At 40.0% G+C, this 24,255-nt stretch overlaps 1 protein-coding gene and 1 pseudogene across 3 annotated transcripts in view; one reads left to right on the top strand and one right to left on the bottom strand.

The window, feature by feature from the left end:
- Positions 1-24,255, top strand: part of Stim2 (stromal interaction molecule 2) — a 125,732-nt gene that overhangs the window by 33,631 nt on the left and 67,846 nt on the right. For 2 of the 3 annotated variants that reach the window (XM_039091560.2, NM_001105750.2), the window contains exon 2: positions 17,902-18,032. In XM_039091560.2, coding sequence (XP_038947488.1) covers positions 17,902-18,032 — 131 coding nt within the window. Of the gene's footprint in view, positions 1-12,607; positions 12,895-17,901; positions 18,033-24,255 lie in introns of those variants that run through there. The other variant, XM_039091561.2, reaches the window with a different exon arrangement.
- On the bottom strand, positions 13,272-13,476 carry LOC120096843 (U2 spliceosomal RNA; annotated as a pseudogene).

The following is a 24,255-nucleotide window of genomic DNA, read 5'->3' as shown; positions in this document are numbered from 1 at the left end:
TCTCTATTTAAAGTCTTGACCTAACGGACATGGTTTACTGTTGTTCATCTTCCTAGTCCTAAGCACTGATGATTGTTGCCCGTAGCTGCTAACTGAGGCTACAAAGTGTCAGTTTAGTTAGCCTATCAATTATTTATCGGCTTGGCTGTCAAGAACTTTAGTTTTCCTAAAATATAGTCCTTACGGAGAAGGCAGGGAACATGCTTATTTTTCTCCTCCCAGGATTGGTAATTTACTGCTTGGTAGAGACTGCTGAGGTCTTTTTCCTTTTATTTTCTTTGTGTGTTAAATTGGATTTGTGAACTTTAGGAAACATTTGATGCTTAGGACATTTTCTTAAAAATTTGTCTTCTATCTTTCAGTACAATTAAATTTTGTTTTATTCTTATTTTCACCTTTGGAGGGAATATTTTCTTCTGGGGGACTTTAGAGTTGAGGCTGCTTCTCTTTTTCTTCATGGTGTAGTTCTAGACCCCCGCGGGGACTTGGCTTTCTCTTGCCCTTAGCACTAGAGAGAAGTGTTTTCTGAAGGTTCCCTGTCCTATCAGAATACTCCTCTGTCTTCCTGTACATTTTGCTGAAATACTTAGTTTTATGGGATACTTTTCTACATTTGTTTCCACAATCATATGAGTTTCCTACTTTTAATCTCTTATTGCTAAATTATCATGATATTTCACTTGGAAACACATCACTGTCTATTGCCGGTTTAGAAATGGGTTTGAAGTCCCTAGCTATTTGATTTTTTAGTGTTAGTGTTCAATTCCTGCAGTTAACTCAGCTTTGTCTTGAAGTAGAATTTTTTTTTGGTTAAATTTAATTTGCTAATAATTTTAGAGTTCTGTTTTTTTAATTTTTATTTATATATTTATTTTTATTTATTAGTGAGGCGATTTCTTCTTTCTGTTTGCTGGGAAAGTTTGCCTAGGTAGAATTCTTTTTCTCTTGATCATTGTTGGAACTCATGATTGAAATTATCTGTCCTCGAACAGTTCCCTATGGACTTATCAGGTACATTCTCAGGTGGTTTGTTAAATTTATCTTTTTTCTTTTATGAACCCAAGGTGATAGAATCATCCTGGGATAGCTAATTCTTTAATGTCATCTATGCACATTTTGAATTTATCTTTTTTTTCTTTCTCGCATGTAAAATTTTTAAAAATCTGGCTAGTCTGACATAACCATGCAGTGGTTCACGTAAGAGCTATTCATCTGGCTAATGCTTATTGTAGTATAGCTTATGTTCATCCACACCCACCCCTCCCCCATCTCTCTTAAAGGTGCATGCTACTTTTAAAGAAGTAGATACTGGGCTGGGGCTGAAGCTCAGTTTGTCTAACATGCAGGAACCTCAGAATTTGATCTTCAGCATTGCATAAAGCCAGACCTTGTTATGCGCTCCTGTATTCCCACAAGTGGCCAGTGAGGCAGGAAGATCAGAAGGTCAGGGTTATCCTCAGCTATATGATCAGGGTAAGGCCAGCCTGGCATATATGAACTCTGACTCAAAGGATTTCTTTTGGATAGAGTTACATTTAAAAGTAAGTTGTATAGTATACTGTTTTATTATTGCTGGTTTTGCTTCTATTTTAAACTTTAAATTTGTATGAATTCTGAATCATGAATCTTGGATCTTTGAGCAGGGTTCTTTCTACCTTTGGGTCTAACAGTGTTTCTTTCTGGACCTTGGTAGTTCATTTGTAATACGAATATCTACTTCATATAGTACCCAAGAGAGTAGATTGAGAAGTAGTTTTTTAATTATTAACTATATAAGTGAAGGTTTCAGAATTAATGAGGCTGGACAGAGTGTTTAAGTGAAATTAGAGAGAGACAGGATTGTTGAGCCTACATCTCCCGATTTGTAGAAGATGGAGGCCGAGGAAGCCAGAGAGCCGTCCAGGGTTCCCTGTGACCAGCGAGCGTGCAGAGCTGATAGCACACACCGGCAGGCTTTCTGCTGCCCAGGGCCGCGGACGCGCCTGTTTGCTTTCCTTCTCATGAAGTCCTGAAGGCTCTGGCTCTTTAGTTACCTGGTGGACTTTGTCTTTCTCAGAAGCTTAGACAGACAGAGTGCATGTGACTCAGAAGAGAAGGGACTCTTAAGACTTCGGTAGTTTCTTAAGTTACCAGTAATTAAAAGTGCAGTCAGTTACTGGATCTCCCCTCCCCATCCACACAAAGAAAGCCTTGTTACAGCATTTGGGGATTAAAATTCACATAATATACTGAAGAATAAGTCTTATGTGATTGCACCAAATGCACTTGGAATTTAGTTGAAAATTTTACTTGAAAAATCATCACGAGTATAGTTTTAGTAAAATCTTAATTTATTATTGTTATGCAAAATTCAAACTAATTGTGTTTGATTTTTCTAATTAAATCTTTAGCTTCCTAGATATATGTACCACAGATAATTTATTTTTCCTTCAAATTCTTCAAGTTGATACTAATTACGGAAAAGTTTTTTTTATTAGTTGAGCTTTTGAAAATATTATACAACGAAGACTTTTTAGCTAGGCAGAAACTCCTCCCCCATATTTCTCTTTCTGATTTCACACAACAATTTATTTTCCCTTTTTAAAACTTCTTCTGGTAAACTACTTATTGCTTATAAAAATCATAAGATTTCTAATTCTAAGGCCATATTAAAATATTTATGGAGGCAACTTTAAAATCATACTTTGTAGAAAATATAATATTTTAAAATATGTCTGAAAATTATCTTTAGTCCTATTGCTTACACATTCCTTTAATGTGATAAATAACATCAAATGCTGTTTGTGAAGAGTTTGAACAGTTTTTGTTTCAAGGGTTCAGTAAGTGCTTAACATTTTACTGATGCAGGTGTTAAGGGATGGTGGACGCTTGTTTAAGCTGTGTATGCTTCTGCAGTTTTTTCTGTGAAAATCAGAGCATTTTCTTTAAAAGACATTCATTACAGGTGTCAGTACAAAGGATAACTTGTGCTTCTGAAGAGAGAGCCAGTCCTTTTGTAATGAATGCTCCCTTTTAGGTGCTTTGGATGGTATTAGGTATTGTACAGTCTAACATGTGTTCTCTATGTATTATTATTTATATCCCTCTTGTTGTTGTCCATAGAAACCCCTTAGGGTAAATATGTGTTCTAACTTTGCATTTAGAGGATGCTAAAAATCCCTTAAGAGATTGGATGGAGATGACATTCTAGTAAACATTGAAGTTGAAATTAAGAACAGTTCTGCCACGTGACTTGGTAATCCTTGTTGTGAAATTCCACTATCCCTTTGAGAAACTGATGTGGGTGACAGCGAGGCAGTTATGCGCAGATTCTGAATGGGTAGTGTTAGAATAGACAGGGTCTGTTAGGGAAGTCAGGATGCCTTAAAGATAGAACCAGTACATTTTCTCTTAAGACAAGATAATGTTATGAATCCCTGCCTGGCCTGGAACTTGTGTAGACCAGGCTGTCCTTGCACTTTTGATCATCTTTTGATTGCTGATATGGGAAGAACACTGCTTTTAATTGCTAAGGACATAATTAAAATTTCCTAGTGACAAAGCTCTTTCTGGTAGATGAAAGCTAAATGTTTGGATTATGCTAATGGAAGTGGGGGTTTTGGTATAGCACCTACACAGTGTATATCTTTGTATGAAATTCCGAGATGCAGATGAAAACAATCGTTATCTTTATGCTTGGTAATGATGCGGTCTTTCCTTTTGGGTGTGATATTTTGCATTATGGCGGTGGTGTGCTGGAGTGGACATAGTGAGAGTCTGTGAAATAGTAAAATTTAAGTTGTAATTCTTATTCCTGTCTCATTGTAGCACTGGCTTAGCTTTTATTCTCATTGCTTGTGATGCTAGACAACTTGTCCCCTCCCCTAGTCTGTTGTCGTTAAAATCCACATCCTGAAACTTGATGAGTGTTCTGTGAAAATCCACCCCAGCTCTGTGCACTGGTATTTCCGTGATTCTCTCATTGCTAATGTATTTTGTTAAGTGCTTAGAGTTGTGCCATAAACAGACATAAACAGGCTGGTCAGTGATTCCTTCGGGAAGTAGTTCGCTGAAGGTTAGTAAAAGTACTCTTAGTAAGAAAGTGGCCCAGGTCTCCACAACTCCTTTATGGTGGTAAAGACTTAAACTCCAGGAGGCTTCTAAAGAGCTCTAAGAATAATAAAGTTATTTCACAAATGTTACGCTTGGAGGACACACCAGGAACACAGCAGGTTATTTCTGAGACTGTAACCATGGTGCATGCCAAGAAGGACGTCAACTGTCCTGCCTGTTTGATCTGTTCTTATTAGGAAGGTTTGAATTAACAATAGTAGATTCAAGTTATTAAGAGATAATTAGATGAAAAAGGACCTAACTATTTGCAGTGCCCCAGGTAGACTCTTTCCTTCCAATCCTAGGGTGTGTGTGTGTGTGTGTGTGTGTGTGTGTGTGTGTGTATACATATAAAATAAAATATATATATATACATATATATGTATATATTATTTTATTTTTAAATTTTTTTCCTATCAACCATGAGCCTCGAAGAGGAGTTAAAGGACAAGCACTGAGGAGAATGAGGATGTTCTGCTGTCCTGAAAGCAACATAAAGAAGATGGGGCTAATTGATGGACAGAGGTCTAGGAATGAGATACCTTACTAGATTTAGTAATGGGGAAGTTACTTGTAATTTAGGACAAGCAGACTTGGAGTTTAAAAGAGAAATGGAGAGGAATTTGAGATTGTTAGAAGTGTTTCAGAGGGGGAAAAAGAAATAACAGCAGGGAAACAGGGCTGAACGTCCTTTGGTGTCGTTTTGTGGAAGGAAAACTAGCGTGTTGATTAGCAAGCTCATTGAAGAGCACCATGTTACCAATGATTTCTGAAGTGACGAGGTACTAGTATAGCTTGGCGTGTATAAAACATTGGATGCCAGTGACAATAGCCATATGATGATGTTGATCTAGGAGGTGCTCCTGTGTCCATGGGACAGGTCCATAACCATGGAAATTCTTTTTACATAGCTTCACGTAATTCTCTTGCTTTCAGTTAAACATAGAAGGCAGCAGAGTCCTTGTTGTGATAAGGACGAGGAGGTGGTTTGAGGTAAAGGCGAGAATCACGGTGTGAAATAGTGGGGGCTTGGATATATCTGGGAGTTGTCTGTTTGTCCTGGCAGCATTAAGGGTGCAAGTGAGCCCTCTGGTTATGGATGAGTTCAAGACATGGTCAGCCACACTGAGATGCAAGGGGTATAGAGAGTTGGTGGAGGATTGTACTTAGCTGCAGATATGGCTTTACTAACTGAGCATGAGGAAACAAGCAACAGGAGAGGCTGAGGAGGTCAGTGAGTGACTGTGGGTCTGTCTGTGGAGAGGAGAGGGAAGGCATCAGAAGGCAAGGAACATCTGTGTGAGAGATGGTGATGGTTCTGAAAAGGGCAGTTTTGGTAATGTTTTGATTGGAGAGCTTCCAGATTTCTTGATACTGGATGTTTCCGAGGAGTGACTTAAGTATTTTGCAGTTGTAGAAGGCAGTTGCTGTGACTTCAAATGTTTCATGGTTTATTATTTATTTGGTTGTTGTGGCTTAGTTATACTTTGTTGATTGTTGCATAGAAAAAAAAGGAAAAAAAATAAAATTAAGCCAACCAAATGTAAAGGAAAATCAACTAAATATGTTGCGTATGGTGGTACACGCAGAGACAAGGTTTGGCCTTCAAGGCAGTTCTCAGGGCAGCCAGGGTAGCCAGGGCTGCTTAGTGAGATTGTCTTTAAAAAAAAAAAAAAAAGAATAGAAAAGAATGAAAAAAGAAAAATAACCAGCTCTTTGACTGCTTGCTTGCATCTGTCCCCCCTCCCCCTCCCCCCTTCCCCTCCCTCTCCCTCTCCCTCTCTCCCCTCTCCTCCCTTCCCTTCCCTTCCCCCCTCATTGGTTTAGTAACGAACACTGGATTCCATGCTTGCTGTGATCCAGGTGGTATTCCAGGTGATGGAAACTTAGCACTGAATGAGACACCTGAGTAATTTGCACTTGGCTTACTTACTATTGTATTAACTTGTATGGGCAGTGCATAAAACCACAGTATCATAAATTATATGTATACTTAGTGACTGGTAACTGGTTCAGTTAATTGTATACATTTCATATTCTTAATACTACTTTCCCAGAAAACTGCATTATGTGTACATCACTGCTCTGTAGACTGATTACAGAACAACCTCCAAAGCTGAGGTGCACCTGTAGCAGAAAAGTATGCTCCTGTGGAGTCTGGAGGAGAATGCCTGAGTGTCACAGGTTTACATAGTGGCTGAGCATCCCCGCCCCTCCTCCCCTTCCTGTGCACTCCTTTTCCCTCTCTCTCACCTCCCTCTGATTCATGTAATCCATTCTGGCCTCAAACTCACTATGTACCTGAGGCTGCCCTTTACCTCTAAATCCTCCTGCTTCCAGCTCCAAGGTCTGGGATCAAAAGCGATTTTGAGTTACATCTATTAAAGCTTTGTTTTGATGATTTTTTTCTTAACAGAAGAATTGGATTACTGGAGATTCAGTATGTTGCTACCATGGCATTGAGTAGCTAATCATGGTGGGCTATGCAATAAGTATTTACAAAGTATAAAATTAATACATGCTAGTATGTATAATGTATATGTATAATTTAGTTCTCACTAGAACCTTGTAAAATTTGGTATTATTTCTACTCTATGGATGAAGAAATTGAGGAAAGGAAGTTAAATAATTTTCCTAAAGATAAATTGCAATATGAGGAGGAGTTGAATTATTTTTCTCTTTACATCCCACTTTCATCTGCAATCCTGACACTAATTTTATGTGGTTTTAGATCGTTGCATCGACAGAGAAATGAGACAGTGAATTGTTCTTGGGTTGTAAGTGGACAGTAAGCAGGTTCTCTTTATTCTCTAGTGTGGACTTAGGTAGGGCAGCATTACTGCTCAGTGCTTGCTGTAGCACGGTTTCATAGCGCACCTTGCAGTTACTGCTATTATTGTTTGTGTGTGCTCCCTTGTGCAGTGGGATCTCAGGGAGCACTCACCTCAGACAGTCTAAGAAGAGCAGGCGAGGCATGGCAGCCTCCCTCTCAGCAGTCTTCCTCATGTTGCATTCAGTCAGTGAAAGTCTCTTATTTTTTGAGAGAAGTTAGAAATTGCTTCTCTGTGTTCATAATATTTTTTGTTTAATTTTTACAACATCCTGGGAAACATGAGTGCACCTGTTTGCTTTTTTTTTCTTTTCTTTGCACCCAGTCAACAATATTTTCCCATTTAACAGATGCTTGAGTGCTGTAAACGAAAACATTATTACATTCTAGGAGCACTTATACCACAAAAGAAGATGAAAAAGGTAACTGTCTGCATGAAGAAGTAAAGATAACTCTTTGAAGAACTCCTTATTTGTATAGACTGAAGGAACATGTTGGTTAACCAAGAATTAAGTTATATAGAGGACCATGCTAGGAAATGAGTCATGCTCACATTAAGTCAGTGTTGAGGTAGAAGCAGTAGTTCTAGCACTTACTGAAAGGATTCACAGAGACCTAAGAAGTAGCTTTGTGTTGTTAGTGGGTAAATGGGAATAGATGGGTGTAAAATAATCAGATAAAACATTTTAATTTTAAAAATGCCGTGGAGAGTGGAAAGGGAAAAACCATAAAATGTTGAAAAAATAACTTACCATGAGGAAAAACTGCTTGTTACTGCTAGGGCAAGGGTAAATTAATAGGTACTTTTTATACATGTAGTGATCATAGATTCAGAGCTCCAACAGGCATTTAGAAGGGGCTATTATCAAAAGGATTTCATTTTTCCTTCAGAATAACACTGTAATTAGATGTAGCTGCATGTGGCTTTTAGGCCCTTTATTTGTGAGTTCTGTCTTCTGGACCATTGGACAGTCTTGGGTGTTGTGGAATCTGGGTTCTTCACTGTGGTTTGATACACTGTAATAGAGGACTGTATGCACGTGTCTGATGATGGGGCTCTCATTCTCCTTTGTTTTCTGCTGTGTAATGTGCCCTAGTAAATGCTAGCATCTTCTAAAGCCCCATTGTCTACCAGATAATAGAGTATGTAGTATGCTGAATCAAATACATAGAACTTAATAAAAATTTTTTCTTTGAGATCTATTCTACTACACACAGGCTGGGTGTCTCATGTTAGCTGTAGGGAGAATAAGACAATACTAGACACAGGAGATTGACGCTGACCTTGAGAGGATATTACATCATTCACTCTGTGAGTTTGAATCTGGTGTTTGGTATATTAGAGAGTGATATGAGAGAATTGTCACCGATGATATTAATGTTTGCTCTAAAAGTATTCACATTGAAATATTTGACTTGATAAACGTTTGAACTGTTTATGGCAGTAATAAATCCAAGATAATTTCTTCTCTTTCAGAGGTAATAATTAAGCAAATCCTAATCATGAGATTCTTAAGTAGTTGCCAAGATGATAAGCCGAACTCTTGGCAGGGTGTGATGCTGTGCATGGTTGGTGGGCCGTGGCCATGGCTTGTGGTTAAGAGTTATCTGGCTCTATTTCTTACTCATGTTTGCATGAAGTTTACTGACACAACTTGTACTGTAAGGGAAACTGAAGATTGCATTCACCGTTTCAGCCTCACCATCTTTTACTAGGTTTCTGAGTCTGTGTATCAATAGATAATGGTGACAAAATACAGCACATGGCATATATGTTGCTCAGTGGTAGCTTAATGACCTCGTATTTGATGCATTTCAGAAGCTTTGTATGGTCCAGATTAGCCAAATGGAGGAGAAAAATATCTTTGTTTTTTAGATGACCTTTAGGTCTGAAATGTTAGCCCTGCCTGTGTCCTCTCCCTGATAAGCTTCCCTTGTCATTTCTGTGTGATCTGGTATTTTTTCCTTTATTACCATGCCTGAGTTTATATACTTTGTTTCTGGTGTTCTTTGGTGCTGAGGACAGAACCTAGAGCTTTGTGCTAGTTGCCAGGAAGCTTGTCCTCGTGAGTCACATCCCTACCCTGTACCTTATATTCTGTAATTTACTGTGCAGACTGTTGTGATAGTCACTCTTGGGTGGCAAATATGTATCTCCAGATTAAAATAAAACCAAAATATCTTTTCAAGGAGATTCAGATGACCATATGGAAACATATTCCACATTACAGCAGTAGGAAATGCCGATGAAAACAGCGAGAGATGTCATGCCCCTCAGTTTGGAAGACCACGAGCACTGACTGTAAGAACTGTTGACACCAGGAACTCATACACTGCTGATAGAGTGCACAGTGGTGTAAATAACATTAGAAAGCAGCTTGACTATCACAGAACATCAGTTTTCCATCAAGTCCAGTGATCACACCTGTTGGTATTTATCCAGAAGTTGGAAAATTATACAGAATCCTACGCACACCTTTGCTCATGATAGCAAAGCTTAGCAGCCAAGATGTCTACAGCACAGAATGGACAGATAAACTAGTTGGTTCATCCAGACAATAAGACATTATTTAGCATAAAAGAAAATGAACCCAAATGAAGAAACATGACTCTGTGTTCCTGCCTGTATGTGTGAGGTGTGTGCATGAGTTATGTGAGTGTGTGGAGGCCTGAGGTGGGTGTCAGTGTCTGTCAGTCATTCTTACATTTTGAGACAAAGTCTGTCATGAATCTGGAGCTTCAGGTGCTACTGTATTGGCTGTCCAAGCTCTACCGTCTTCCTGTGTCTGTCTGACTACTTTTTTTTTTTGGTTCTTTTTTTCGGAGCTGGGGACCGAACTGTCTGACTACTTTGAGCTCACAGCCTTCTGCTGGGCCTAGACTTTTATTGTTAAACAGGTACTTCTTGTTTATGCAGCATACACATTATTGACTGGGCCATCTCCCTAGTTTTCTGGTCAAATAGAGCCAAACCTGAAAGGTTGATTGATAAGGATCAAAACTATGATAGAAGACAAAACTTAAAAGATCTGTATTTGCCCGAAGTGGGAGTGAGGGATGACGATGTAGAACACAGGGTTTGGGAGGCAGGCCTGCTACCCTCTATGCTATTTTAAGGGTGGCTGCATGTTTCAGTGACTTAACCAAACCCATAAAGTGTACAACAAGAAGTAACATTTTTTTAATGTGTACAACAGTAGAAGTGAGCTTCATAAAGTATGGCCTCTGGGGGTTACATGTTGTCACAGTGTGTATGTTCATCAGTGACGTGGACGATTAGAAAGTAAAATTGGAGCGAAGATTTCTACTACACCAGATAATTCTGAGTTCTTCTTTGACATTTTTCTGTGTCACTTCCACGCCAACCTTAAGCTATTCTAGTGTGGAGATAGAACTCAGTGCAGGCAGATGTCTTACTCTGACTTCGTAGACCCTTCAGAGCCCTTCACTGACTGATGCCCCAGACCGTCTCCGCAGACTCACTTCCTGTTGCAGCTCCACCCACACTTGTTCGTGTTTTCTTCCTCTAAGTTGGGGAGTAAGACTAGCTTATTGGAGAACCTGCTTTGTTGTATGAGCCCGCCCTGGGCAGTGTTATGTAATGTCCTTGCCCTCCCTTCCACCCACAGTCTGCAAGAAGCTGTGGGGAGAGTTTGAGAAGAGGGGAGCAGGAAAGACAGAGCACTGCTGGGAGAGACCCTGCTAAGGGGTTTTATTATTTGTGGGTTCCAGAGTGCATATTATTTCCTTTCGTTGTCACTGTTACTTAGTAGTATCTCTTTCATCAGGTCACAGGAGAGACAATCGTGGACATGTAAAATCAGGCACATTATTTATTAGGCAGTACTGCCTATAGTGATGCTATAGATAGAGTGTGGGTCAGAACAGGCCCATACACAGTGTCTTTATAGTTACCCTGCGAAGGCTGCGTTAAGCACTTTAAAGCTGCACTTAGTTATTTTTCAGAGTGTATTGTTTACTTTGCTCAGTAAATAATAATATCTGAGAGTGAGTAGACTTCATATTAAGCCTTAGATGAGCACGGAACAAGTGAGCAGAAGTACAATATCATGAAATTCGTACTGCCTACTTAGATTTAACCTAAGCCATAAAGGAGTGAGAATCTGTCAATTGACACACTTAGATTTCTAATTCCCTGAATAATTTCTTAAAAGACTTCTCCAAACATTTATATTGAAAATCCAATTAATAAGTAATTCAGTAAACAAATAAGTTGGAGCATTTCTGTGAGTGAGATCCTGTTCTAGGCAGTGCGGAGTGTGGAGAGGACTGATCAAAACAAAGTCTGATTTCATAACTGCGTCTCAGTGTGGGAGTTAGGGAAGAGATAAAGACAGTGCAGCACACTGTGGGGGGGCTGTGGAGCAGCTTGGGGCAGTAGAGGACACAGGCGAGGCTGTGCCTGGGATGAAGGGAGGTGTTGGTGAGCCATGCTGTATCAGGGACAGAGCCTGTTGCTGGCAGAGGAAACAGAAAACATGAGCTTCCTTGCAAGTGAAGAATTTATGCATTTTTCCCTTTATTCAGAATAGTCTGTAGATCTTTCTACAAACTGGTCCTTACTTTTCCCCCTCTGAACTCTAACAATGCTCATTTAGTAGTCAAGATTAAATATATAACCGTAATTTCTTATGTATACTTTATAATATGGTAGGTATTTCATGTTTCCATTATCATTGTGTTTAATGTAACTGCCACATGTTTTCTTGCCTGTGTGTGTCTTCATGGAGAACTTTGAAGAACCAATGCAGATGCCACTTTTACCTTGAAGACTTTCTTTCTGTGGGCATAATAAGCGCAGGTTTCTTCTTAGTTGTATACGCATTACAGATGTCTCACGGCATGGTTATCAAGCTGACTTTTTTTTTTTTTTAACGTATTATGTACGTGGCTTTTGTGCATTTGCTAGATAAATGATTTGTAGTTAGCATTTAGCCTTGAATATTTATATAGTTTAAACCTCTTAACCATTAAGGCATTAAACCTTTAAACATGACACTCATTGAGGTAGACAGTGAGACTATTTAAATATAAGGTAAAGTATTCATCATAGTGGAGTGGCTATTTCCCATTGCTATGACCAAATACCCGACAGAAGCAACTTAAGGGTCTATTTTGCCTTGTGTTTACAGAGGTCGTTGGTCTACTACAGTAGAGCAGGCATGGAGGACTGTTCTGTGAATAGTGGCAGAGACTTAGGCAGTGGATCTGACATAGCAGGGGGCCAGGAAGCAGCAAGCAGGACTAGAGGTAACGTATGGATAACCTTTGGTGGCTCTTCATAGTGACACATTCCTACTAGCCAGGCCCTGCCTTGTGAAGGCTCTGAGACCTCTCCAGAGCTTGCCACATGTGTGGGAATAAGAGTCTAAACTTAAGCTTGTGGGACCAAAGTTCACACTTACACAGTGGTGTGTTCAAGAGAAATGTGAATTGAAGCGAGGTCCACTGTGCGAAGATAAGTAAGGTAGAGAATGTAGGCAGATGTTGGCGATGGAGTGTCACTTTGGAAAGCGTCTTTCCCACCGGACATGTGTGCTTTTTGGATCCATCAGTTGCTTTCTCAGGCAGGCAGTATCAGTGGCAGCAATACTCCTTTTCTGACTAAGTACTGGCACATTTCTTTATATACATCATACTGACACTTGGATTTAGTGGCTTAAAATCCCAAGTGTTATGTTGAGGTAGGTATGATCTTATTTAATTTAACAAGTTCTCTATGAGTCATTTCCTCTGCAAGGTACAAACATAGGTTAGAGATAATAGATTACATTTATAGAATGGCTTTGGTTTTTAATAGTAGATAATTCTAACAGAGGAAATAATTTTAATCCACTTAAGATGAAATAAATAACTATTTTTACTTCAAAACACTTTAAGGCTTCAGATGGGGCATTTGGCCTTGAATACAGGCACACAGTGGAACTTACTGCCGTTGTTGACTAAGCAGGGTAAGTCTTTTACTCTGTTGATGCTGATTCCGTTTTCAAAGAACGTTGAGTATATGAAAGCAAAGGGATCCATCATGCTATACTGTGTTTAACACAAGCTGAAGGCTCCATGAAGAGGATGCTTCCTGTGCATTGTGTGCCCAGCACCAGGAAGAGCCTCGCTAATATGGGCATTGTTTAAAAGAATGAGTGAACAAGTGAATGCCGTTAGATAAGAATCATATTCCAGGTATGGAGTCACAGTTTTCACTAGTGCATTTTAGGAGCTAAGGTTTATGAAATACTGACAGAAATGAAGGATTTCAGCTTTTATGTTTGAAGCTATTATACTGTATTTATACACAGCCATGGATCTTGTAGAGTAGGATGAATTTTAAAATACGTCAGCTAATCTGATTTAAAGTGATCATTCTTGCTGAATTAACCTAGAAAACAACTGAGAAAGAAATAAAAGGAAGCATTAGAGATGGCAATAGAATTAAGAAATCATGGCTGTTGCATTTGTGGGTCTTAAGTCACACTTTAATAAACTGATGAGAACAGATTCTACACTTGATCTTAGCCAAAAGGCCCAGAAGTGATTGAGACCCATGGCATGAGAGAGAGCCCACCCTGACACTATTAATGATATTCTGCTATATTTGTGGGCAGGAACTTGGCATATCTGTCCACTGAGAGGCTTCACCCAGAGGATGAAACCCACAGCCAAACAATAGGTGGAACTCGGGGAATCTTATGGAAGAGGGGAGGAAGGATTGAAGGAGCTAGAGAGGTTAAGGACATCACAAGAAAACTACAGAATCAACTAACCTGGGCTTTCAGGGGCTCACAGAGACTGAACCACCATCCAGAGAGCATGCATGGGGTGGACCTAGGCCCTCAGCAGAGATGTAACAAATGTGCAGCTTGGGCTTCGAGTGAGTTCTGTAACAGTGGGGCAAGTGTTCTGACTTTGCTGCCTGCCTTTGGATCCCTTTCCCCAACTGGGCCGCCTTGTCTAGGCTCAATAGAAGATGCATGTAGTCCTTCTGCAACTTGATATGCCAAGGTGGGTTGATATCCATGGGAGGTCCCTGCTTCTCCGAAGAGAAAGGCAGGGGGAATGGGGGAAGAGGATGTGAGAGGTGGGGCTCAGAGGAGAGGACGGAGGGGAAGCTTTGGTGAGGATGTAAAGTAATTAATGGGAAAAATAATATTGTGTGTTAGATACATAGTATGTGTTAGGAAGGGCACATATGCCATAGTGTTGTAATTATTAAGGTCAGAGGACAACTTTGTGGTTGATTCTGTTCCACATTTTGGGGATCAAAGTCAGGTTGGGGATAGACTTTGGGGTTCCAGAGGATTGAAATCAGGGCACCAGGCTTGCACAGCTTACTCACTGAACTATCTCATCTACTCTAAATTTAGGAAACAGTATTCTGTGTGGAAATGGAGATCACTTTTGTCATATTATTTATTGCTCCATCTTCCACAAAACCTCGTATACTAGAACTGTCTTCATTACATATTTGCTGTGTTTGAATTCCTGTGCTTTTGTTGTGGCAGTTCCCCATGACTGTGCCTGTCAGCCTTGCTTTCATTCCATTTATTTTCTTGTGTTTGCCCCTCCTTGAACCCCCTTACTTACTTTGCTTAGTCCTTAGATAAAATCCCAGTCCCTTAGGATGGAAAAGGAAAGCTTTGGACAAACGCTCTCCTAGTGACCTCCTGCCAGTGCCTCACCTCTTTTCCTATGCTCCGTACGCCATACAGAGGAACCCACTTGCATGTATGTGTGATGTCACATACTCTCTGCCTGTCACTGGACACTTTTTTTCAGGCATACTTTTCTCTCCACTCAAGGCCATCAGCTATAGGGCCTTTTGAATTTTCTAAAAGCACTTTAAGAAAAATAGGCTGATTGTCTTTCCTAGTCTGGATTAGACTTTGTCCAAGTTCCCATAATATACAATTTTAGTGCTCTATAGGCCACGTGTAAACAATAGAAATACATTTTCAAGGCCAGAAAATTCATGATCAGGGAGTTGGCCCGTAGTACAAGCATCCTGTTACATTGTGGTGCTGGAAGAGGGAAGGGCAAGGGGGGATAGGGAGGGATGTTAGGAGAGCAAGCGAGGGCAGAGGATCAAAGTTACCCTCAAGCTTGTTAGCAGCAATCTGTTCCTAAGGCGGGCTCTCATAACCCAGCACCCCTTGTTAGGATTCTTCCCCAGCACTGTTACACTGGGATTATGTTTCCAGTGCAAGGCTTTTTTTGGGGTGGGGAGCATATTCAAATCATGACATCATGTAGCTAGTGTTCTTAATAGTTCCTAACATAATGTCGAACCTGCGTGTCTTCTTTCTCATTAGCTTGTGAACTTTAAAAAGTATATCATACTTTTTAACTTTCTAATGACTGCATTGTCTTTTTTAATTTCCAGTGTCAGTCAGTTTTTGCCTTTCATGGCAAAGAAGTTTGTGATCTAAAGTATGAAGCATCAGAATTAATCAGGCCTAAAATATTACCCAGCAAAATCCTAGTTATTGTGAACTTGTGATAAGTGGAAGAATATAGTCTCTGCCCTGTTTTTGTGCTTAGCTGAACAGACAGTAGGATATATAAAGCCACCACAGATTGTTAGACTACACTATAAAGTGATGTTTTTAGGTAGAATGATCTGAGAATATGAATGACAAAGTTCAAATTCTTGAACATTTCATAGCCACCTTTTGCTTTCCTTGTCCCAGCTGTTTGTCCTTGCTAGAATGTCTGTAGTCGTAGCTGCCTCATTTTCCAATCTTGCCAGGGTATATTTGAATGCCTTTCTCTTGTTCATGGTTACTGTTCCAGTGTAGGTTACACAATAGATGACATTTATTTAATTGATGGGCTGGACCTCGGAGAAGGAAGTATGTATAACGTGGTGCTTGTGAGAGGTTTTTATTAAAAAGTTAGATTGTGCCGTAGACCTTGACAGTATTTTTTTTTTAATGAGTTAACATTTTTAATGAAGTACATTCAAGTAAATAGTTACCCATCTTAATTTCAATCAGTCAAGGAATTGGTTTTGAGATTGGCTCTTGCTCTGTAGCACTGGTTGTTCTAGCATTAGCAATGTCACCTAGGCTGGTGGCAATCCTGCCTATGCATCTGGAGTACTGAGATTGTAGGCATGTATGACCATGCCCAGTCCATGTCTGTCTTTGCATTTGCTAAGTTATTTGTTACACTTAATTTTATCTTCAGACTTTATAAAGGCTGCATAGTCCTCACTCTAATTTAACTATAAAACCTGTGTGATCAGTAGGAGTGTAAGTTCTTTTCTTCTACATCGCTTGTAAGAAACTATCACCCTGTGATGTAGGTGACTAAACATCATGTAGATCTTGACTTGACTAAGTAAATAAATAAATTATTTTTTAACAGAGTCTAGCTTTGTAGCCATGGCTGCCCTAGAGCTCACTATGTAGGACAGGCTGACCTTCAAGTCACCAAATCACCTGCCTCTGCCTCTGAGTTTTGCGATTAAAGATGTGTGCCACCACAGCTGGTTTCAGTAGTTAATTTTTTTTTAATGTGTATGGGTGTTTGCCTGCATGTAACTAGCCATCACTTATGTGCTTGGTTCCTGCAGAGGTCAAAAGAGGACATTAGATCCTCTGGAACTGATGCTACAGGTGCTTGGGAGCTGGCATGTAGGTGCTATGACTCAAATCCAGGTTCTCTGGGAGAGCAAGTACTCTTATCACTGAGCCACATGTGGCCTGTAATTCCATTTTCTACCTTCTATAATTCCTTTTCTATTTTCTTTCAGCATTAGATGAATTAAAATTATAAAAGTGTTAAGTTCATTATAAACTGGAACATGTAGATACTTGGGTTTGAATTATGTTTTAGAAAATAAAATAACTGTGAGTCTCAGGCACTTTACTATAATTTTTTTAATGTAAATACCAAATTAGCCATTCTTCTATTACTACAGTAGACTTTAGTAAGCACCTAGTCTATTTGCTTCCATTTAGAGATGAGTGAGACAGCTAAGACCATTGACACGTGGTTTGTTCACAGTTGACTGTTGACAGTTCACAACAGGGCCGGATTTTAAGTATTGATGAGATAATCACACTGTGTAATGTCACAAATTATATTAAACCTTAACATCACTGCATCTAGGAATACATACCTCTGCTTCTACTGATATTATAGTTAGATATTATTTTAATGATTTAGTAAAGTAGTGGCAGTACGTCTACCAACCAGCACAAAGGATGTGAGCAGGAGTGCAGGGCTGTCCCTGGTTGACATACGGGCTTTTACGAGTCATAGCCTCAGAAGAGACACTTTCATCCACCCGGCCTGAAGTTATATGGCTTATGCCCTCTCTAGTCCTCCATTTTATTATTTTAATCTTTTAGTCCTGGGGCTGAAGCCCAGTGCCGCATGCTTGGCGGGCTTCCTACAGCCCTAGGTCTGTAGCTGACAACTTGAGTGTAGGGTTCTGTTGCTCTTCTGTTGGAAGGGGTTTAACCAACGAAGAGATACTAAAGAAAACACGAGAAATAAGATTTGAAAAAGTTTCTTTAAAAAAGTTGTTGATTTAAAAAGGATACATTTGAAAAGCCAGATAGAGTGTCTCTTAGATTGTCATACATAGAAAGCCATTTTACACTGCCCTTCCTTCCTTGTTCTGAATGTTTCCACAACCTTTCATTTTAACTAAACTGGGTTGTACAAACCGTATAGCCCTGTCTATTCTATGTTAATCTTTTTTCTCTTAACATGAGAAAATCTCTTTTTCTTTAGAACTATTGGATACAGAGAGATCTTGAGATCTCTGCCTATTGATAATTGTATTTCTTACTTTTACCCAAGTTTATTGTATCTTTGATGTTAGAATGTATTGTGTTAAGACAAAGTTCTTGGTCTTAGTCTGAAGTCTGATTTCTTTTTCCTTTTTAGTTGCATCTAGCTATAGCCTGTGTTCCAGTACGGCAAGTTAATAATTGTCTTCTTTGTTTTAGATCCCTGTATGTCTCTGAGTCCACCATGCTTCACTGAAGAAGACAGGTTCAGTCTGGAAGCACTTCAGACAATACATAAACAGATGGACGACGACAAGGATGGTGGGATAGAAGTGGACGAGAGTGATGAGGTCAGTGGAGCTGCTTTCCCGCCTTCTTGTTGAGTCTCTGTTCCCAGGATTCTTCCGGTCGCAGTTTGTTTCTCAGGACTGCTTAGTGCCTTTAACTTTCTCTTTTAAGCTGTGATTTTTGCCTACTGTATTTACATGGCTTTTTGGACTTTCTTTGCTTTTCTGACTACCCCTCTTCCTCCTTCCCCTTTCCTTTCCATTATAATTGTGATGTCAGAGATTGGTAGCTGTGCTTTTCTTTTCTTTTCTTTTTTTTTTTTTTTTTTTCTTTTTTGAGATGAGGGTGTGAAGTATAAGAACTCGGGCTAGCCTCAAACTGTCTTAGGTTCAAAATCCTTAACCCTATCTGGGTCTCTAGACATGTGCACTGTCCCCATGCTTCCTGGTTACATAAATTCCTCATAGTCATGGGTTTCACAAGCACATATCTTGCTGTATGGCACTACCCAGTACTGCTGTACACACCACTTCAAATTATTGTATCAATGACAAGTAGTTGATTCTACATTCTGTGGGTTAGCTGGGCTGAGCCGGGCAATGTATTTGTAACTGTAGGTATGGGCTTTGGTCTTCTGTGGCAGTCAGCATATTTCTGAGCTGCTGCGATGTTGATCTACACTTTATGGTTTCTCTTTCTGTATGTCTATCACCGAGGAGTCTGGGTAGGAGTTTATTGCTGCCTGACAGCTGGCTTCCAAGTGGTAGCATTCCCGGAAGTTCTTGTGTGAGTGCTTATCATGCCTCTAGTTGCCAGCATTTGCTTAGTATCAGATTGGCAAGGGCAAGTCATGTGGGTTAGCACAGTCTTATATGGGAAAGGATTATTGCTATCTCACAGTGACAATCTCTAAAGATTTGTTTATTTATTATTTATTCATGGTTTTTTTGAGACAGAGTTTCTCTGTGTAAATGCCCTGGCTGTCCTAGACTCATTTTGTAGACTAGGCTGGTCTCAAACTCACAGAGATTCATCCACCTGCCTCTGCCTTCCTAGTTCTGGGATTAAAGGCGTGTGCCACCTTTATTTTTTGAAACCTTAATACAATTGCGTAGTTCCCATTCCCCTTTTCCCCCCTCTCTCTAAACGCTCCCATACACCTCCTCTTTCAAATTCATTACCCTTTTTCCTTTAACTCTTGCTATATTTTGTGAACCTGAAGAAGACAGGTTCAGTCTGGAAGCACTTCAGACAACACATAAACAGATGGACGATGACGTGGACAAGCACTAATCTGTGTTTAAAAGCATAAATACTTAGGAGACAGTTTGACAGTATATCCATTTAGCAAGACAAGTGCAGTAGGTTCCCGCTTAGGGACTAAGACCTTCCTAATATATACCCCGATTTATAGCACCAGGCAAGAATTCACTGTTGTGTGCAGGCCTCAGATTTAATAAGAAAACGGTTACATCCACAGTGTTGATGACACTGTGCACCAGTGGGCACATCTTGTCTGGCAGATCAATATTGTAGCATTTTGTGTCTACTACAGTTAGGTAAAGTTGCCACTGGATAAGACTTTTTTCTCTCCCAGAGGCCTGAATAGCACTTTTTTAGACCATGAAAGCTAAGTAGCAAAGAGGAAGTTTGCAGGCCAGTTCCAGCATGGTTTCTCTGTGTCCTACATTGTGAAGTCTTCAGTAATAGAATCCAGACATGGTAGGCAACCAAAAGTAAAGTCAGCACCCTGTCTTGTTTCCCCTTGTATGACAGATTATTTCTAAGGAATAACAAATTACTTGTAATCTCATACCCAGGTTGAGAATTTTAGTAACTGAAACCTTCTGGGAGTGTTATTGTCAACTCATTCAGGGTATCCCAGTTCATAAAGTCCTATGTTTAAAAAGTAGAGCTTAGCCACTATGTTCATCGCAGCCTTATTTATAATAGCCAGAAAATGGAAAGAACCCAGATGCCCTTCAACAGAGGAATGGATACATAAAATGTGGTACATCTACACAATGGAATATTACTCAGCTATCAAAAACAACGAGTTTATGAAATTCGTAGGCAAATGGTTGGAACTGGAAAATATCATCCTGAGTGAGCTAACCCAATCACAGAAAGACATACATGGTATGCACTCATTGATAAGTGGCTATTAGCCCAAATGCTTGAATTACCCTAGATCCCTAGAACAAACGAAACTCAAGACGGATGATCAAAATGTGAATGCTTCACTCCTTCTTTAAATGAGGAAAAAGAATACCCTTGGCAGGGAAGGGAGAGGCAAAGATTAAAACAGAGACTGAAGGAACACCCATTCAGAGCCTGCCCCACATGTGGCCCATACATATACAGCCACCCAATTAGACAAGATGGATGAAGCAAAGAAGTGCAGACCGACAGGAGCCGGATGTAGATCGCTCCTGAGAGACACAGCCAGAATACAGCAAATACAGAGGCGAATGCCAGCAGCAAACCACTGAACTGAGAATAGGTCCCCTATTGAAGGAATCAGAGAAAGAACTGGAAGAGCTTGAAGGGGCTCGAGACCCCAAAAGTACAACAATGCCAAGCAACCAGAGCTTCCAGGGACTAAGCCACTACCTAAAGACTATACATGGACTGACCCTGGACTCTGACCCCATAGGTAGCAATGAATATCCTAGTAAGAGCACCAGTGGAAGGGGAAGCCCTGGGTCCTGCTAAGACTGAACCCCCCGTGAACTAGTCTATGGGGGGAGGGTGGCAATGGGGGGAGGGTTGGGAGGGGGACACCCATAAGGAAGGGGAGGGGGGAGGGGGATGTTTGCCCGGAAACCGGGAAAGGGAATAACACTCGAAATGTATATAAGAAATACTCAAGTTAATAAAAAAAAAAAAAGTAGAGCTTAGCATTTTATTAATATGAAATTAATAGGAAATACTGTTTCCCCTTTTTGATATTGATAATTAAATACAAATGCAGTGTGCAATTCTACTTTATTGGTACCCAAAAACATGTAGAAGTCAACCATTCAGTACAATAGCCACTAGCCACATATAGTATTTGAAATTTGAAAATGAGGTATATGCTATTAACTGTAAAAATATGTTTAAATGTGACTATTTGAGAAAAATAAAGTATGTAAATTTTACGAAATGGAGGCTTGGAAGAATGCCCAGTTTGCTGCGCAAACATGAAGACCTGAATTCAGGTGCCCATTATATAAAAAAGCTGAGTGTGTTGGGCATGCCTGTAGTCTCAGTGCTGGTGGGTGGAGGCAGAATGATTTGGGGTCTTCCTGTCCAGCCTGTGGAGCTGAATTGTTGAATTCCAGACAGGACGACATATCCTGTCTCAAAAAATAAGAGGAAAACTGACTGAGCAAGGTACCCGACACTGGCCTCCAGTCTTCATCTACACACTGTGCAATAACTGTGCACATACACAAAACATCCATTAATGTATAAGGTGATAATGTCTTGGACATATTAGTAATATCAAATGTGATAGTGAAATTAACCTCTTTTTGTTTAATGTGACTTTTAGAAAATTTAAAGTTAGACATGTAGATCCACTGACAGTTGTTCTGACGGTACAGGAATAGAGGGCTTAAATGGATAAGTTGTTAATTCTGCAGTTCTTGGTGTCTCCAGTTTTATAATTGTTTGTTTTTAAAATAAAGTATCTCATTAAAAAATGAATAGTTCTGTAATAGGCCTCAATTAGCCATAATTAGGGGCTTTCATGAGTTTAATAAGAAACCATAGTAAAACAAAATTAAAGTAGTTTAATTTCTTGTATTTTGAGAATTTAGCAGCACTTTTTTTTAAAAAAAATTTGAGAAGTATTTAGTATTTTAAAATGCTGACTGAAAAGTTTTTCTTCAGTGCTTTCTTGTTTTGTATTTTGGCCATATGAGAAAGCATTGATCAGTATAGTTTATATTCATTCATATGATTTTGAGCTAATATTTGAGGGCCTTCTGCATGCCAGATGTCCAAATAGATGCTTGGAGTAATAGATCGGGAACAAAGCAGATGAAGACTGTGCCTTTCAGCTAACATTCTGGTGGGCTTTGTGGGAAGGCTCATTTAAGAAACCCAGTGCTTACCAGAGCTTCCAGGGACTAAGCCACTACCTAAAGACTATACATGGACTGACCCTGGACTCTGACCCCATAGGTAGCAATGAATATCCTAGTAAGAGCACCAGTGGAAGGGGAAGCCCTGGGTCCTGCTAAGACTGAACCCCCAGTGAACTAGACTATGGGGGGAGGGCAGCAATGGGGGGAGGGTTGGGAGGGGAACACCCATAAGGAAGGGGGGGGAGGGGGATGTTTGTCCGGAAACCAGGAAAGGGAATAACACTTGAAATGTATATAAGAAATACTCAAGTTAATAAAAAAAATAATAATTAAAAAAAAAAAAAAGAAAAGAAACCCAGTGCTTAACTGGGGAAAGGGGATCAGGGCAGGAAGATGGTGGGGGAGGCTATATGTAACTTTATGTAGGGTGTTAGAGATGGTCTGCGTAAGTGGCAGCCTCTAGTGTATATGCAGGTGAGTAATAGAAACATATCTGCTAAGTTCTCAAGCTGTGGTAAAACTATGTTTGGAAGATTTGGAATGTTTCAGATTAGGAAAAAAAAAAGGCATAAAGCCTTAATAATGAAAGTCAGTGTTTTCCAGACCAAGATAATAAAAGATAGATGTCAGTATATCTTGACTCTGTGACCTGTTCAGGTTGAGTTGTTAACAGTGAAATAGGTATGTTCTGTCAGTACTAACAATATTTTGGTAGATATTTAACTGTATGATTTAAATAAGAGAGATGAATGGTTGTTTCCTGAACAAGGCCATGAGATGGCATTGAGAATTCAAGTTGTAATTATCTATTACATTATTGAAACATTGTTACGGCTTAGTGTGTCTGAACTTTCTTTGCTTTCATATCTTTTGCTTTAAAACATCTTATATTTAGTTTCTCTTGTCATCCATCCATTCTTCTTTTTCACTCTGTTGTGTAGTCATGTGGAGTAGATAGTTCCCAGGGCATTTGTTTGCTTGTTTGTGATAGAAATCACTATGGAGCCCAAGCTGTTGAATCTGTTGGGGGTCATTTGAGAAGAGAGAGTCACTTAGGAAACTAGAAATTAGGATTAGATGCATGTTCGAGAATGGTCACTGAACTTTTCAATTGTTAGCTATCCAGAAACCATAGTGCTGTAGTGCTAGAGAGGAGTGTGTATAGTTAACGCTTACATCACTGCTGCCAAACTGGCAGAATTCAATTAAGAAAAACAAGGTTTCTCTTGGCTCGTGATTTCAAAAGTTTCAGCCTTCGAGTAGAGAAGTCATGATGGACTGCATAGTGGTGGCCATGTGTGATGGAGACTCTATGTCATGGTAGACCACAAAACAGAGAATGGTACTCAAATCAGGTAGTGGATAGATGGCTCTCCCACCTCCTGATGGTTACACAATTTTCCAGAACAATCCACCAGCCCAGGAACAAGTGCTCCTGGAACATGAACTTGGACAAGATATTTTAGATTCAAGCCCTAACTGTGTTATCTGGCTCTAGTTCTCTTTTACATTGCTGGTGATGTATCTGCTAGTGTTAAAAGCAGTCTAAAAGCCTGCTGCAGGGCTCGAGTGGAAAGGGTGTGTCGGGGAGAGATCCACTTAAGATCCTCCTCATGTGTTCTCATGTCTTTCCGTGGCATTAGGCAGAGGAAACAATTCTCTGCCATTTGGGTCTCTCTGTAGGGTACCTAGTAGAATAGCATTGGCTTTCCCCACAGCAAGTAAAAAGAGCTCTCAGCAGAAGAGCTGGGTCTCCAAGAGAAGGACTGGTAACATAGGAGACATAGACTTTTATCTTTTTAATGTGTGTGAGGGTTTTTCCTGTGTGTATGTATGTACACCACGTGGCTGAGTGTTAGTGCCTGTGAAGGCAAGAAGAGGGTACTAGTACTAGCATTAAGGTTAGCAGTACACTGCCCTGTGGGTGCTGGGGACTGAACTTAGGTTTCTCTTCAAGGCATCAAGTGCTCTTAGCTGCGGACCCATTTCTAGCCCATTTGTATTCATCTCAGAAGTGATGTTCCGTTGTCTTTCCTTTAGCCTGCTTGCTTCACCTTAGATACCGTCCAGGCTGACACTCAGGGGTCAGGAAAACAGATTGGAAGATTCCTGTCTTGCCGGGGCCGCCTTGGGTGCTGCTTGCCACAGCTGCTTTCTTTACTGACAGCTACAAAAGTTCAGTGGGAAGCTTCTCCACAGGATTATAAAG

Source organism: Rattus norvegicus, chromosome 14 (genome assembly GCF_036323735.1).
Source record: "Rattus norvegicus strain BN/NHsdMcwi chromosome 14, GRCr8, whole genome shotgun sequence".
Lineage (NCBI taxonomy): Eukaryota > Metazoa > Chordata > Mammalia > Rodentia > Muridae > Rattus > Rattus norvegicus.
This window is presented reverse-complemented; position numbering and strand designations above follow the sequence as displayed.